Source organism: Carassius gibelio, chromosome A25 (genome assembly GCF_023724105.1).
Source record: "Carassius gibelio isolate Cgi1373 ecotype wild population from Czech Republic chromosome A25, carGib1.2-hapl.c, whole genome shotgun sequence".
Taxonomy (NCBI): Eukaryota; Metazoa; Chordata; class Actinopteri; order Cypriniformes; family Cyprinidae; genus Carassius; species Carassius gibelio.
In genome coordinates this window covers 11,964,142-11,982,207 of record NC_068395.1, presented here as the reverse complement: position 1 = coordinate 11,982,207, position 18,066 = coordinate 11,964,142, and the positions used below count along the sequence as shown (strand labels likewise).

At 40.6% G+C, this 18,066-nt stretch overlaps 2 protein-coding genes across 4 annotated transcripts in view; one reads left to right on the top strand and one right to left on the bottom strand.

Annotated features, from left to right (window-relative positions):
- The first annotated feature begins 831 nt into the window (after window positions 1-831).
- Window positions 832-7,689, top strand: LOC127946901 (uncharacterized). Its single transcript, XM_052543718.1, has 2 exons — window positions 832-7,054; window positions 7,425-7,689. The coding sequence occupies exon 1, from the start codon at window positions 832-834 to the stop codon at window positions 6,847-6,849; it is 6,018 nt and encodes a 2,005-aa protein (XP_052399678.1). The 3' UTR covers window positions 6,850-7,054; window positions 7,425-7,689.
- A 6,269-nt stretch (window positions 7,690-13,958) lies between these two features.
- LOC127946807 (talin-2) overlaps window positions 13,959-18,066 on the bottom strand; it is a 158,013-nt gene continuing 153,905 nt past the window's right edge. For all 3 annotated transcript variants that reach the window (XM_052543575.1, XM_052543577.1, XM_052543576.1), the window contains exon 57: window positions 13,959-17,125. In XM_052543575.1, coding sequence (XP_052399535.1) covers window positions 16,997-17,125 — 129 coding nt within the window. In that variant the 3' untranslated portion in view covers window positions 13,959-16,996. The remainder of the gene's footprint in view (window positions 17,126-18,066) is intronic.

Here is an 18,066-nt window from a genome sequence, read left to right as displayed (position 1 = left end):
GGTAGCGCAAAAGCGCCATCTAGTGGCTTTTAGTAGATGTGCTGGAAGTGATTGCACATGACAATAACAGCTACGCCACAGGAAAACTGTTCCTGAAGTCGCGATGCAGTGTTGGGGTTAATTATTAATAACTGTGTGCGTCCATTTGAGAAAAGTGAGTCTCTAATTTTTCATCATTTGTTTAAGATTTATTATATATGTGAATATCTAGAAATAATCGAGTATTTGGGTAATACATCCACTCGATAGAATTGATGAGTCATGCCATATCGTTAGTATTGGATGAACGTCATTGTAAAATGTTCATGCACGTTGTTTGTTAGAGATTGAAGTGTTGCTCTTGGATTATTGAAACACATACCTTATTATTTGTTATGTACAATTTAATAAGTGAAGAAATTGTGACTTCTAAGTTATGATTCAGCCTGGTTAAGCTGTTGTATTGTGCTAGACATGATGCTTAGCTAATCAACATCAATAATTATGCTTTATGTAACATTGATTACTGGTTTGTTTATTTGCAGCCACACACACACAACCAACATGCTTATGATTATGATCTAAATCTACCATCTCCATAAACATAAGCTGAGTGCCAACTGCTGCATCCAACTTTGTACCTATATTGTAAAGTGTGGCAACGCTGCTGTCTAATGTATGTCTGTGCTGCTGAAGAAAGTTCAGTAAACTGTTCAAACTGATTCCTGCCTCCTGTCCTGCGTTCTGACAGACGCTCCAAGGCGAGAACTATAACCTCCTAAGCACCTGTGGTCCTTTCTCTCAAACAATTTGGTCCTTCGAGCCGGATATCAGTGCTTACCTTGGTTAAAGATGGCTACTTCTAAAGACAAGAGTGAAGTCCTTCCAGAATCTGTGCGGCCAAGACGTCAAGTCCGACTGCCAGCCTATTTGTCAGACTACCAAGTAAATGTATCCAGCCACAGAGAACTGGCTTCCTCTTATACAGCAGATACTGCAGCACAGACTACATTTAGACGAGAAGAGGAGTGCAGTGCAGAGAGTGATGGAACTGCTAGGAAAGTGCCTTCAGCTGGTTCAGCAACGGCCAGACATGGAAGTCAGTATTCGACAAGAGATGAGTGGGGAACCTTTTATGCTGAATTAGAGGACATTCAAGCTCAGCTTGGCCAGGACACCCAGCTCATACGGAGTTTACGAGATAGAGTGCGCCAGCATGTATTATCCAAATGCTGTGGGGAGGAAATCCCACATGCAGATACACGCCCATTACTGAGAGATGACAGAGTTTCTTCGCCTGCAACCAGGCAGCCCCTTTCAAACCTTGCTCACTTATCATCCTCACCAGCCTCCTTTCCAGCCTTATCCCAAGACTCATCACTCCGGACCCAAGTATCAGCTGTGTCCTCAGGCGAGTCCCATTCAGTTACCCACCTAACACCACAGAGACTCAGAACAACATTGGAAGTAAATCCACCTCCTCAGGAGGACGAGTCATGGCCTGAACCACCACCTTCTGTATGTGATGATGCACCATACAGAGCTAGGGAAGAGCGTGAATTCCCAGTCAGTTATGCTACTTCTATCAGTTATTCAAACCCAGTGGAATTAGCTGTGGAGAGAGCAGTAGCACAGCCCTACTATGCACATTATGTTCCAGCCTGTGTAAACTCATTCCAGAATCCGTCACTCAGACCTGACCGAGGGGATATAAGAACTAACCCCATTTCACAAGATATACAGGGTCAGAGCAGTTCATTGTATCCTTCCCTCGCACGCCCTCCAACTCAAGCTCCGTATACAAGGCCCTATTCTACACCCTGGCTGAATGTTGCTCCACCAGCTCAGCAACAATCTATGTATGCTCCACGATCAGTGCAACCGACTGAACCATGGCTTAAACACTCAGAAATGCCATACAGCCAGCCACAGCCATCGCCTTATGAAACCTTTCCCACATCACTGCTAGCACAGGAGAAAGTCTATCTAGGCCCTAAGCCACGAATCCCCATGCTGGTTCATCGAGATCCTGCAGAATTCGCCAGGTTGAAGATGTCATTGGAGAATGTACTGCCAGCTGATACCACCGAGCTCTTTAAGTACCAGATATTGGTTGACCATCTCAAATTAGAGGAAGCCTCCCTTATTGCTGACTCTTATCTGAACTCTGCCACCCCATACTCTGACACAATGACAGCCTTAAACGAGAGGTTTGGGCAACCGCATCAGTTAGCCCTCAAAAGAATTGCCCAAGTCATGGATGCTCCTGACATTAAGCGAGGGGATCATGAGGCATTTCAGAGGTTTGCACTACAGATCAGAGCTCTTGTGGGGATGTTGGAAACCCTTGGTGTAGAGGGAGAAGTGGAGTTGAAGTGTGGTTCCCATGTTGCCAGACTGCTTGGCAAACTACCTCCAGAGTTGCGTGCAGACTTCCGCCGACACCTGTATTATCAGTCCGATTCAGTTTATACATTACCTGAATTCTCTAAGTGGCTCCAGTACGAAGCATGGTGTCAAGGCCATACCGAACCATTCACCAAAGGAAATCCTGAGTGCCGAACCAAGCCAGCCCGCCTAACCAGACCAGCCACGGTCCTCCATGGTGCCAAAGCTGCCTCACAGATAAAGGGCCCAGATCCAGGAACTAAAACATCCACCTCAAGTAGGAAAAGGGGTAAAGTGCTACCTTATTGTCCATATTGTGAAAACTCTGAACATTTCTTAAGTCAGTGCGCTACTTTCCAGACTTTCACTCCTGAGCAGATCCGTACATGGATTACTGATAACAAGAGGTGCATAAAATGTGGTAGATCTCATGCTGTTACAGATTGCACTCTTAAGAAACCATGCAGCATTTGTCAAAACAAACACCTTCAGATACTGCATGAAGTCAATTCCAAGGCAGGTAAAGAGGGCATATGCATGTTGAGCTCTGCAGTTGGCACTGCTTACTTGAATCGTCCAACAGACTGCAGCCGGGTATTACTGAAAGTGGTGAAAGTTTGTCTGCAGTATCGTGAACGAGCTCTGGAGACTTACGCTGTCCTCGACGATGGCTCTGAGAGGACTATTCTTCTATGTGAAGCAGCAGATAAGCTCGGCTTGCGTGGAATCCCTGAGGAACTGGCATTGAGAACAATCAGACAAGAAACCCAAGTACTTCAAGGAGCCTCTGTCTCTTTCAGTGTTTCATCTGCCTCACAGCCTAAACGGAATTACCACATTAGTGGTGCATTCACTGCTCAGAATCTGGGACTGGCTGATCATTCCTACCCACTAGCCACCTTACAGAAAAGGTACCGGCACCTCAGAGGCTTGCCACTTGAGCCATTCGATCGAGTATCTCCTCTCCTTCTCATTGGAGCTGATCAACCTCATCTGATAACTCCAACAGAACCAGTGCGTCTGGGACCACCAGGAGGACCTGTTGCTATACGGACCAGATTAGGGTGGACACTACAAGGCCCAGCCAGAGGTCTACCACACCATCCTAGATCCCAGAACTGTTACCTGACCTCAGTAAACCCTGATACAGCTGAACTTCTGAGAAATGTGGAGAAGTTGTGGCAGGTGGACACGCTACCATTCAAATCAGAGAAACAGGTAACTCGATCACGAGAGGATCAAGAGGCACTCTCACTGCTGGAAAGTAAAACCATCCGTGTTGAGCATAACAAGGTCCAGCACTATGCAACCCCTTTGCTACGGAAGAGAAATACTTCCCCTTTTCACGCAACTAGAGATGCTGTCATGCCAAGTCTCCGAGGTACAGAGAAACGACTCGCTAAAGATGAAGACAAAGCCTCAGCATACATAACAGAAATCAGTAAACTTGAACTGGCAGGTTCAGTACGCAAGCTGACCGAGGAAGAGGTTGCACAGAGTGAGGAATCATGGTTCATTCCTCATCATTTAGTACATCATAATGGGAAGAACCGCCTAGTATTCAATTGTTCTTACCAATTCCATGGCCGCAACCTCAACGAATCTCTTCTTCCTGGGCCAACCCTCGGTCCGTCACTCCTGGGGGTGCTGCTTCGTTTTCGCGAGCATGCCATCGCGATAAGTGGAGACATAAAGGCCATGTTCCACCAGGTCTGCCTCCTGCCTGAGGACAAGTCCCTTCTTCGGTTTGTGTGGCGAAACCTCTGCCGTGATGTGCCTCCTGTGGTGTATGAGTGGCAGGTCCTGCCATTTGGCACCACATGTTCTCCTTGTTGTGCCACCTTTGCCCTCCAAAAACATGTGCACGATCACAGCAATGAGGAAGAAGATGTCAGGAATTCGGTAGATAGGTGTTTCTATGTAGACAACTGTCTACAGAGTCTACCGTCAAAAGCTGAAGCCAAAGAATTACTTGAAAAATTGCGAGTCCTGTTGGCATCAGGGGGCTTTGAGATCCGCCAGTGGGCTAGTAATGCCCCCGAAATTCTCAGCCATCTCCCTCAAGAAGCTCGCTCAGATAATGCTGAACTGTGGCTCACCCAAAACTCTGCTGATATTCAAGAGTCTACATTAGGACTAAGATGGCACTGCCCTACAGATACCATCGGCTATAAGCATAGACTGGATGACTACGGCCCAACAACAATGCGTACTGTGTACCGTACTTTGGCCAAACAGTATGACCCTTTGGGGCTAATATTGCCATATACAACTCGAGCCAAGGTGATTGTACAGCGACTCTGGGATAAACAAAGGGACTGGGATGACCCATTACTACCTGAGGAGCTGCTGCAAGCCTGGAATGCATGGGTATCAGAACTGCCTGAATTATCTCGTATTACCTTACCTCGCTGCTATGTTCCCACAACAATGGACCAGCCAGATGTGACAAGAGAGGTCCATGTGTTCTGTGATGCATCTGACAGAGCATATGGATCAGTGGCCTACCTACGCTCTGAAGATGCCTATGGTGGAGTTCACCTGGCTTTCCTGCTGGCCAGATCTCGAGTTGCACCAAAAAGACAACAATCCATGCCAAGACTGGAGCTATGTGCAGCAGTCACTGGAGCTCAACTTGCAAAGCTGATAGTCAGTGAGCTCACCTTACCCATCAAGAGAACAATCCTGTGGTCCGACTCGACCACCGTCCTGACATGGCTCCGGTCAGACTCGTGTCGATTCAAGGTCTTTGTGGGAACCAGGATTGCTGAAATCCAAGAGCTCACAGATCAGCAGTCATGGAGGTATGTGAGCTCCACCCTTAACCCAGCAGATGACCTGACCAGGGGCAAATCCTTGGTGGAACTAGCACAAACAAATAGGTGGTGTCAAGGCCCATCCTTTCTCTTGCAACCACCTCATGAGTGGCCTGAAGCTCCAGCTTGGACATATGAAGAAGACCCTACGGAGTTGCGACGGTCCTTGTTCTGTCATTTCATCTCAACCAGCTCGGATAAGTCTGTCCCTGATTCAAGTCAGTATGCTACATGGAGTGAACTAGTGGAGGCCACAGCACGCACACTTCAGCATGATAAAGCAGAGCAAGATGTTTCACCTACTTCCAGGGCTTATCAGCAGGCAGTCCTTTTCCTCATTAAACAGTCCCAGCTCGAAAGTTTCCCGGAGGAATACCACCTTCTCAAGGCCAACAAATCAGTCCCTTCCAGTAGTCGCCTTCTTGTTCTGGCTCCTGAATTTGATGCAACAGATGAGATCATCCGAGTTGGCGGCCGCCTTCGTAGAGCAGAGGATTTGGATCCAAACTTCAAACACCCTATTGTGCTAGATCCGAGCCATTACATCACCAAATTATTAATCCAGGATTGTGACCAGAGATTATGCCACCCTGGACCAGAGCGTGTCTTCGCTGAACTTCGGCGGTCTTACTGGATATTGAGAGGGCGCGAGGCTGTCCGGAAGCACCAGTATGCCTGTCTGGAGTGCCGAAAGTTGAGATCTAAACCTGTTGTACCAAAGATGGCTGACTTGCCTCCTGCTCGACTCCGTTTGTTCAAGCCAGCATTTTATTCCACTGGGATGGACTGCTTTGGGCCATTCCAGGTGAAGATTGGCAGGCGTACAGAAAAACGGTGGGGTATTATATTTAAATGCCTTACCACTCGAGCAGTGCATCTGGACGTACTCACCTCCATTGATACAGATGCCTTCTTGATGGCTGTACGGAGGTTTACCGCACGCCGTGGTACCCCTGCTGAGCTTTACTCAGACCAAGGGACAAATTTCAGAGGAGGAGAGAAAGAGTTGAGAGAGGCTTTCTCTGTTATGAGTACTGACCTGCAAGGTTTGCTGGCGAAACATCAGATCAACTTTCACTTCAATCCTCCAACAGCTCCACACTTTGGAGTAGTGTGGGAGCGAGAGATTCGCTCTGTGAAAGCAGCACTTAGCACCACAATTGGAGCACAGAGCGTTCCCGAGGAAGTACTCAGAACAGTTTTAATTGAGGTGGAAGCGATCTTGAATTCTAAACCGTTGGGGTATGTGTCATCCAACATCTCAGATGTTGACCCAATAACACCGAATCATCTTCTGATGGGGCGGCCCAGTAGTTCATTTCCGCAAGTTGTCTACCAAGATTCTGAACGCCTAAGCCGCAGACGGTGGAGACAAAGTCAGATACTGGTGGATCACTTCTGGGCCAAGTTTATAAGTTACTACTTACCTGGTCTGCAGCTGAGGCAGAAATGGCAAGGAACTACTGCGGATCTTACAGAGGGGTCTGTCGTGATGATGGTTGATCCCCAATTGCCAAGGGCTCTATGGTTAGTTGGCAAAGTGGTGAGGGTGTTTCCTAGTGCTGATGGACATGTAAGAGCAGCTGAGGTGAAGGTCGATAACAAGAGTTTTACCAGACCTGTGGTAAGGTTAATTAAGCTGCCTGAACTGCCTAATGATGATTAAAATTCAATTGGAACACATTTACACTGCAAATGTGGGGGCGGCTGTTACAAAGGTAGCGCAAAAGCGCCATCTAGTGGCTTTTAGTAGATGTGCTGGAAGTGATTGCACATGACAATAACAGCTACGCCACAGGAAAACTGTTCCTGAAGTCGCGATGCAGTGTTGGGGTTAATTATTAATAACTGTGTGCGTCCATTTGAGAAAAGTGAGTCTCTAATTTTTCATCATTTGTTTAAGATTTATTATATATGTGAATATCTAGAAATAATCGAGTATTTGGGTAATACATCCACTCGATAGAATTGATGAGTCATGCCATATCGTTAGTATTGGATGAACGTCATTGTAAAATGTTCATGCACGTTGTTTGTTAGAGATTGAAGTGTTGCTCTTGGATTATTGAAACACATACCTTATTATTTGTTATGTACAATTTAATAAGTGAAGAAATTGTGACTTCTAAGTTATGATTCAGCCTGGTTAAGCTGTTGTATTGTGCTAGACATGATGCTTAGCTAATCAACATCAATAATTATGCTTTATGTAACATTGATTACTGGTTTGTTTATTTGCAGCCACACACACACAACCAACATGCTTATGATTATGATCTAAATCTACCATCTCCATAAACATAAGCTGAGTGCCAACTGCTGCATCCAACTTTGTACCTATATTGTAAAGTGTGGCAACGCTGCTGTCTAATGTATGTCTGTGCTGCTGAAGAAAGTTCAGTAAACTGTTCAAACTGATTCCTGCCTCCTGTCCTGCGTTCTGACAGACGCTCCAAGGCGAGAACTATAACCTCCTAAGCACCTGTGGTCCTTTCTCTCAAACAATGTTCTTCCGCAAGACGCAAGCAGTTCTGTTTATTAACCGCTAGAGCGTCAAAAGTTCCCTACCGCAGCTTTAAAGAATATTACAGAAATTGTCCACCAATTGTGGCCACAAACTAAGAATTTGTTCCCAAAAACTTATTAATATGTGGCCATGTAGAATTAATTCATCCACTTGTTTTAATTGAATCGTGGCAAATTTGTACAACATATACACAATTGACATAAAAAGAGGGAACTAATTAATAAAGCATGTAACAATTTTTGGCCATGATATCGTTTTGTTTTTCTATGCACATCATGTTCGGGCTCCGTACAAATGCTTCTAAATGAGCCGAATACAGTTTTCTGGCTAAAGTACTGGACTGAACGCTGATATAAAAACTGTTCATTATGTTACTCAAGTAACAAGAACATTTTTAAAGCAATTTAATAGTAACACAATCAATTAATTCATTTTTATGAGTAGATTAAATAGTTATTAATTTAGATTTGCTAGCAAAATGCTAACAACCAAATCAGAATCTGTACATCTGAAATTGTGTGCTGAGTAGGCACTACATCTGAATTTGAATGTACAACATGGTTAAAAAATTATATAGTTGTATATAGAATGAATATTGGTAGTATGAGACCTACCAGTGCGACCATATTTATCTTTATAATAATCGTTCTTGAACAAGCCTTTACTCCAGTGTCTTTGCTGGTTTGTTTGCACCAGCTCCATCAGTCCTTCTCTGTTTTACAGAAACTACTTCTTTTCTTCACCTCACATCTTTTCAGCAGGATGGTGTCCCAGTGGGACGCTGAGGCCGGCCGTCACAGCTGATGCATAGATCAGAGGTTATTAATGTGATCCTCAGACAAAACGTCCCCCACAGGTGCAGACACCGGCCTGCAAAAACAAATAATACATATGTTCCCTAAGGTTCCTCAAGGGACAGTTTGGATAAAGTAAAAGCAGACATGTAGAGTGCGAAAAGACAGGCATTTTTATTCAGTGAATTTGAACCTAGAAGAACTGAAAGCTACAGGAATTGACTAAGAAATGTACATTAACCATAAAAGTGTCATTTTAGTTTCATTGAGATACTAATGTTATTGATGTAATGTTAATATGATTTTCAGTTTTCATTTGAATTTAATTAAAGTTTTAGTAATTTTGTTAACTTTGTATATATAGAAGCTTGTTTCCACCACAGCATAAAAAAATGAAAAGTGTCATTAACTGCACATAGAACCGAGGGTTGAGGATCCAAACAAAGTGTCAGTCCAAAATCAGTCCAAAAAAAGCAACAGGGCATAAAACACAGGCAAAGGGAAATCCAAAAACAGACAGGATAAACAAACCAGGAACTAAAACACTAAGCTAGAAATGCAGATGACACATGCAAGACTTAGCAATGAATGACACAAATGAACCAGGCTTATAGGGTGAGCAGACAGGGTCAACGAGACACAGGTGCAAACAATGAGTGCTGATGAGTCCAGGCAAACAAAGGATTAATGGAGATGAAGCACAAGAATGAGTGACTGAGGTATGGAATGGATTGGTGGATATCAAGTGCGTGATCGTGACAAAAAGATTGCGACTTTTTATCTCACAATTCTTACTTCTTTCTTGCAATTTATATCCTGCCATTCTGATTTCCTTTCTCAGAATTGTGAGATATTAACTCACATTTGAGAGTTATAAAGTCCAACTCAGACATTTTCTTGCAATTGTGAGTCTCTCTATCTCACAATTCTGACTTTATAACTTGCAAGTGCATGTTATAAAGTAAGAATTGCGAGAAATGAACCCAATTCTGAGAAAAAAAAGGTTATATCATGCAATTCTGAGATGTAAACTCGCAATTGCGAGGAAAAAAGTCTTGCAATTATTATTCTTTTTTTTAATCCTGTGTTGGTAACTGGCTTCCATAACTATAACCTTGAACCGTAACCAGGAAACGATTTAATGGCTGCAATGCTCCTTATAAATATTTATATTAATATACAGTGTTATTTGTGTCTGTACGATGATGCTAAGAGTTTTGTTTTGCTGGAGTGGTTACCAGGACACTGCCAATAGTTTTTCTAAGGTGTTCAGAATGGCTTTGTTGTTTCTAGGAAGTTCAGGATCATTAATAGGTGATTCCTTACTGGCTGGAAAATAAGACCCTAGAAAAGGAGTGTGCCTATCCTTTATTGTAATTTTTTTTTAAAAAATTGGTTTTAAGTTAATACATAAATGTTTAATACATGGCTTGGTCAGATCACTAACCCTAGTATGAGCAAAAGTTATAGTGATGCTAGTCTTAGCAGAAACTGCTAACTAAAACAGATGCCAGCACGCTGTATTTGGAAATGCGCTGTAATATTCTCTCACAGGACATCTCAGACAATAAACAGCCTCCCCGGAGAGCACACACAGCGCTCATCAGGGATGACACCACACGGAAATTGGGCAACCCCTTTCACGAACAAGCCTAAAATAGGCAAGCGTGCACTCCTGAACATTCCACCGCGCCTGCTGAGTTTACTCTCAAAACACACGCCTCTGCGAGCAGATACATCCACGTCTTCACAAAGAACACTGACTGCAATTTAATATTGATACGGCGTTGAAAAACACACGAATTCTGAACCATTTGGCTTTCAGTATAAAAGACTGTTTCTTGGTGACAATATTTGCGTGATCGCATCCTACACCATTTAGAACTGAAAATGGCAATTTAGTGCAAGGATGCAGGATGCACAATGCAATTCAAACTTGAATTTAAGGAATAAGAAATGAAATTAAGAAATTATACATTTTAATAATCCACTTCATTTAATATTTTGATATTCTTTTTTAGAAACATTACATATAAAAAACATTTAAAATGCCACTAAATTAAAACTGTATTTATAAATAGATAAATATTACATTTCATTATATTTTATTTTTCAATGGCAATTTTGTATCCATTATAATTGACTAAATACTACATGACTAAATAAAAAGTCAAAAAAGTGGATTATTTTGTCATTATAAAAATTTTGATTTTAGTCATAATATTTTGACGTACAAAACATTCAATATATCAGGATATAAATCATCCATCAAATTCTTTCCAAATGATGTATTTATTTGCTTAGTTGTAAACCTTTTCCTGTCCTTCCATTTCCACATCCTGTCTCTGTGGCAGTGTTATTTTAAAGGTGCAATGTGTAATATTTACAACAATCTATTTACAGAAATGCAATATAATATACATAACTATCTTTCCAGATTTCTATGTAGACCTTACTTAATGAGCCTTTATGTTTTTATTACCTTAGATTCAGCAATTTATATCTACATACACCGCGGGTCTCCTTACACAGAAGTCACCATCATGTTTCTACAATAGCCTTAAATGGACAAGAGTAAAACACAGACACAATGATAAACAAGTACATTAACATTAGCAATAACATCGATTTATTGAATAAAGTAAATATAATTCCCAAATTTACCTTTGTAGAGAAATCTCATTGCTCTCCGCTGTTTTTATCAACAACATATTTTTACCTGTGTCGGCCACCGTAGCTTCTCTAAAGGGAGGGGTGAGCGGGGCTGAGGCGTTGGTTGCAATTCGTTTAAAACTTACACACTGCACCTTTAATATCATTAGTTTTAATTGCCATTTTGAATTAGTTTTCAATTTGAATTCATTTTGTCCATTTTATTTGAATGAGTCAAAATGTTGGTAATTTTGTTGTGTTTTTTTAATTTTTATGAGTTTTTTTAATATATCCATAGTTTTTATTACTTTTTTTTCCAGTTTAAAATATTTAAAAGTTTTTTTTTTTTTGTTAACTAGAAATAACACTGATATGTGGCCAATTTTTTTTGGCACAACAGGTGTCAGATTTGAAGGCACCGACAGCAGTGTTAACTCTACAGAAATTCATTAACAAAAAAACACGGCTCAAAACAAACAACTGTGTGCTGGTTTTCATTCCTAGGCGAGAGCGTTGCTTAAAATTAGTCAAACAGCTGTGGCAACAATGTTTCCCCTTCCTTTTTTCCCTTTTCTTCTTTGGGAAGAATTCCACTTCAGTCCTGGTGTGATGTTAAGATTCCTGGAAAATAAAACTACCATTCACTTGAGTTATCATGAATACCTGAACTCCACATAGCAGATGGCTGAGCCTCACGTGTCTAGGTTCCAACTTTGTGGAATTTATACACACACACACACACACATTAATTGAACATAAAGCTTGAGATTTCATGTGTCTGCCCTTAATATCTAAAATAGGAACAAATGGATAGAATTGAGACTAAATAATCTCTGTTTCTATCTCATTATATCATATGAACAGTATAAAGTTGTTGACTTAAGAACATAGCAATGAAATCAGGTTTAACGCTCTTTATACTCTCCCATTTTGGTCGATCATGCTGTTGTATTATAGTTCGCTCTCGGGAGTCACATGTCCTTTTTTGGTCACATAGACTGTAATTTGGCCATCCGCAATATAATTCCCAGAATGTGACCACAACACATGAAGAAGTACTAGCGACACCTGCTGGAGAGAATGAGTCACATCTAGAGCTGCACAACTGCGGCGAACATACAGGTGCATCTCAATAAATTAGAATGCCTTGTATAAGTTCATTTATTTCAGTAATTCAACTCAAAGTGTGAAACCCGTGTATTAAATAAATTTGATGCACACAGACTGAAGTAGTTTGAGTCTTTGGTTCTTTTAATTATTGATGATTTTGGCTCACATTTAACAAAAAACCACCAATTCAGTCTCAACAAATTAGAATACTTCCTTTTTAGTGAATTATTGGCCTTCTGGAAAGTATGTTGATTTACTGTAAATGTACTCAATACTTGGTAGGGGCTCCTTTTGCTTTAATTACTGTCTCAATTCAGCCTGACATGGAGGTGATCAGTTTGTGGCACTGCTGAGGTGGTTTGGAAGCCCAGGTTTCTTTGACATTGGCCTTCAGCTCATCTGCATTGTTTGGTCTCTTGTTTCTCATCTTCCACTTGACAATACCACATAGATTCTCAACGAGGTTCAGGTCTGGAGAGTTTACTGGCCAGTCAAGCACACTAACACCATGGTCATTTAACCAACTTCTGGTGCTTTTGGCAGTGTGGGCAGGGGCCAAATCCTGCTGGAAAATGAAATCAGCATCTTCAAAAAGCTGGTCAGCAGAAGGAAGCATGAAGTGCTCCAAAATTTCTTGGTAAACGGGTGCAGTGACTTTGTTTTTCTGAAAACACAATGGACCAACACCAAAAGATTACATTTTACCCCAAATCATCACAGACTGTGGAAACTTAGCACTGGACTTCAAGCAACTTAGATGACATTTTACCCCAAATCATCACAGACTGTGGAAACTTAGCACTGGACTTCAAGCAACTTGGGCTATGAGCTTCTCCACACTTCCTCCAGGCTCTAGGACCTTGGTTTCCAAATGAAATACAAAACTTGCTCTCATCTGAAAAGAGGAATTTGGTCCAATGGCAACAGTCCATTTCTTCTTCTTCTTAGCCCAGGTAAGACACTTCTGACGATGTCTGTGGTTCCTTGACACATCTGTGGTGGTGGATCTTGATGCCTTGACCCCAGCCTCAGTCCATTCCTTGTGAAGTTCACTCAAATTCATGAATCGATTTTGCTTGACAATCCTAATAAGGCTGCGGTTCTCTCAGTTGGTTGTGCATCTTTTTCATCCACACTTTTTCCTTCCATTCAACCTTCTGTTAACATGCTTGGATACAGCACTCTGTGAACAGCCAGCAATGAATGTTTGACTTGCGCTCCTTGTGAAGGGTGTCAAAGATCGTCTTCTGGACAACTGTCAGATCAGTAGTCTTCCTCGTGATTGTACAGCCTAGAGAACCAAACTCAGAGACCATTTCGAAGGCTCAGGAAACCTTTGCAGGTGTTTTGAGTTGATTAGCTGATTGGCATGTCACCATATTCTAACTGAGAACGTGACTTGGTGGGTTTTTGTAAGTGAGCCAAAATCATCACAATTAAAAGAACCAAAAACTTAAACTACTTCAGTTTGTGTGCACTGAATTTAATACACAAGTTTCAAAATTTGAGTTGAATTACTGAAATTAACTTTCCCATGACACTCTAATTTATTGAGATGCACCTGTAAGTTATGTTGATGAAATAAAATGCAGAACATGTAAGGGAAAGGATGTGAATATATTTCTTTGCCTAAATATTTATAATGGTCCTAAAAACACTGTGCACATTTGAAAAAATAATCACAAATTATACTTTGTTGAAACTCTTTATTTTCAGGGCAATACAAAAAATACTTTCGTGACCAGATAAATATTATACATACAGCATTTGAATGTTCATTATTATCATCATTATTAATGTGACTATGTCAGTTGACTAAAGACAGCCCTAACTCTAGTTCAAAAGAAGGCGATGGTTCTTGCTGTTTTCTTCGGCTTCACTGAAAGACACCACATGTTCAACCACATATTGCAATATCTTCATTATAGCTATTACTCGAAGTAAAAAAAACGACAACTTCATACATAGTGGTTTACTAAAATGAAAAGCAAGATAACCTTGTTCTTTTTTGGGACACTTTAATATTCTACTTCACGTGGACAAGCTGAAAGCAGTCAGTGCTGACAGAAACAATCACATCCTTCCTTTTCCTACTCGTGGTTTGTTACTTTGTAGTGAAGCTACACATCTAAAGGTCGAAATAGTTCATCGTGCGGCAGTATAGCGGCCTGCCAAGGCAAGTGCATCTTTAGGCCTCAGTAGGTACAATATTGCAGAACAGAATCAAACGGCCGCCCAAATGGACGTCTTATTTAGTCGCCATTACTCTGATTAGACTGGAAACAATGCTGTACACATCCAAAGCTAGTTCGAACAGGACCAAGGACATCTGCTTTCCCTCATTTAAAGACGGGCGATGCTTATACTTGCTCAGTATTTGTAGACGGAGCTCTGCTGCTGATCCGAAACACCTTAACATTAAATTCCAGTGAAATCTGGTCCTTAAGCAGCATAAAAGAGCAACTTGTACACACTGAGCTACTGCAGGAGTCAGAATAAGGCACTATGACACAATGCAGTCCAGATCTGAAGTCACAACAGTCAGTTCTCATCTTTTAAGTGCCACACGTTATACTACAGAACGCAAACAGGAAATGAAACAAGAATCACACCCTCTTAAAAGATTCCACTGGGATTTTCTTACCAAAAACACACACAAGGTACACGAGAAGCAGAAGAGATGTGTTATTTTCAGGTAAGACTACACTGCGCTTCTTGCTGCGTTCCTAACAGCCATGCAGGTACAGTCTCATACAGGAAGTTGATTTATTGCAAAGTAGATCTCGGAAAGACCGGAAATGCGAGCGCATGTGTTTTATGCGAGCTGTGATATTAGAAAATACAACACTGAGATTCTGGCTGCGTTCAGGATGGAATACTAGCGCTTTGCGTACTGCGTATACTGTGTAATGCCTACTATCGTTTTAAAATTGTATGTGAAACAGTCTGGATTAATAAGATTCAATAATAAACATTTCAGACACATGGACTTGCCACACATAGCCAGTTTTTCTTCTAACACAGCTCTAGACGCAGGTTAAATTTAGGAATGAAATGCTAGCATTCTGCTTATTCAATACTTAAAATAGTATACGCTGTTTACGGTCTACTATTTAAAAAACAGCATGTAAAATAGTCTGCAGTATGCTTATATGCTATATTGTTGACACACCTCGACAGATTTATTCAGATTGTTTTCAAAATGCTTTTTGGGATTTTTATCCAATTTTGTGCAAAAAAAAATTGACTATTTTGCCGTGAACTAAAGATATGTAGTATGCTAGTATGCCATTTAGAAAAAAGCTAAAATTGTGTCTGGTATTATATTTCTGTTCATTCATTACATTTGAAAATAAAAAAAGAATTTGAGCGCACTGTATTGTGGGATTATAGTGTTCCACACAGTGTACGGTTCACCATGCTGCATTTGAGCAAAAATAGTAGGTCGTCTGGTTATTTCAATAAAGAAAATTAGCTTACTGTGCAAAGTGCAGCATGTTATATTGTTGAAACATGACCTAATTATTATGCACATGTTTCTATTTTTTCAAATATTCTGTAAAGTTTTTTTTTTTTAATAACATTTTAATGCATTTAAAAGATATGTAATATGTCAATTTGAAATCAGGCAAAATTGAGGCTTGTATTACTTTAGCATTTATTACAAAGAAAAAAAGCGCATTGTATTGTGGGATATAATGTTCCTATAATTTCTTTGCATTTCCATGCAATTTTGTAAAAAAAAATATTGGGTGAAAAAAAAGAGACCATTGTAATTTCCTTGTAGGATACCGTATTTCATCTGGTTATTGTAATGTGTTATATTGGCATACTGTGCAAAGTATGTATCTGTTGAAAGTGTATGAGTAGTATGGTAGCATGTTATTCCAAACATATCCAACCCCATTCCTGTCCACCTGACTAAGTTTAGACACACCCAGAGGAATCATGGGAAACCTTACAATCTAGGCTACAGCTGAGGTATGAAGAGACGACAAAATGAAAACATTTGCATGAATTTAAAGGACTTAAAGAGATGACACTTCCTTCTACAAACAAAAACAGAAGCTGGAAGCTCCTCTAATAAAGTTATGCTAAGAATAAATAACACAACGAAGCACACCAGTACATTCTTTCCTTATAACTAACTAGATTTCATAACCTTGCTAACATAATCCAGTTCTAGAGTGGGATAAGTATGAGTCGAGCAGTGCATTCTAGAGCCGTCTGAAGCTTATTGTCACGCGAGCGCATAATGAAAGCTTATGGTCTGACATCATACATGAAGCACGTTTAGTCTGGTTTTCGGCTGCCAGCTTCAGATATTAATGGTTTCACATTGGTTGCATTATAAAACATGACACACTGACATTGTGAAGGATTAGCTATCGAGATTCTTGCGGTAAGCTATCGCCAATGTGTGGCATACTATTGATACTTAATACACACACGCTCAAACAAACCTCTAACAAGTGCTTTACACCTTAATACAGGATTAAAAACAAGAAAAAATATTAGCCCTATGTAAGAGGAAATCCATTCATACCCCAACATACAGCCAATCAGTGGCGCTAGTCCCATGTGAGCCAATCACATTTAACTTTAACAAGTCACCGGACAGTTACACAACCAATGACGTGTGACATCTCTAGCTCTGCATATAAGGAGCAGCCAATCATCCGTATCAATCATGATCTGATGGATATCACGTCCAATCAGGCGAGGCGTGTTCAGCTCTGGTCTTCTCGCAGTTCGCTGGGCAGGAACTTGTATTGCTGCTGTCGGATGTGGGCGAGTTTCTTCCGGGCTTCTTCTAACTCCCTCTCCTTTCTGAGCATCTCCTCCTGTGCTGCAATGATCTGGAAATAATGCAAAACTATTAGTCACTGAATGGGCAACGTTTCTGAAAACTGGGCAGAACACATTCCTGTGTAAATCAGTCCAAAAAACTATTTTTTTTCTTGTGTAAAATGTTGCAATGCGATATAATTACAAACTATTAAAAATAAAAAGATTTCCGCTGTGACATGGCTTGAGAATGCACATGCACAAATGTACGTTGCAATGGATTTACAAACATGCAGATTCGCTCTGCTCATGTTTAAAAAAACGAATGGTTAATGTGACAGTGACAAATAAATTACACAAACTCATTCTGCTTGTTTCATGCATGATTTATGTATTTATGTACGAGAGATTACCACCGAAATCATTTCTGGTCATTTTTTATGAATGTGACATGAATGCAATTTATAACATGCAAGAATGGTTTACACAGACTTGTTCTTGTTGCATTCATGAATGTGATGATAATGCAACAAATGACTGTAACGGAATTGTTTTATGAACCATTTTTCTGTATCATGCACAAATAAATGCAACATGACTGCAGATCATTGGGGCAATTTATGCAATAATGTTTTATACGTTTTATACATTATAAGTTTGTTTGCTTATGTTGCATGAATGCAACGAATGCAGATTAATTCAATTTATGCAAGAATGATTTACACCGATGCATGCATGAATCAGACAAATGCAACGTTACATAAGAATGTTTTCCACCAACGGTTAACACAAATTCTTTTTGCTTGTGTTTTATACATATCATCATGGCAATTCATGCAATAACGGTTTGTACAAATTAGTTTTGCTTCTGTGGCATGAATGCAATTCATCCGAGAATGATTTACTCAGATTGTTTCAAGCATTAACTCAACAATTTATGTAAGAGTTGTTTTATAAACAATGTGTACAGAAACCCTTTCTTTTCCCGTTTCACGAACGATTGTTTAAAACC

Excerpts from the sequence above, each read along its gene's own strand:
- LOC127946901 (XM_052543718.1), top strand. The coding sequence starts at position 832 with ATGGCTACTTCTAAAGACAAGAGTGAAGTCCTTCCAGAATCTGTGCGG.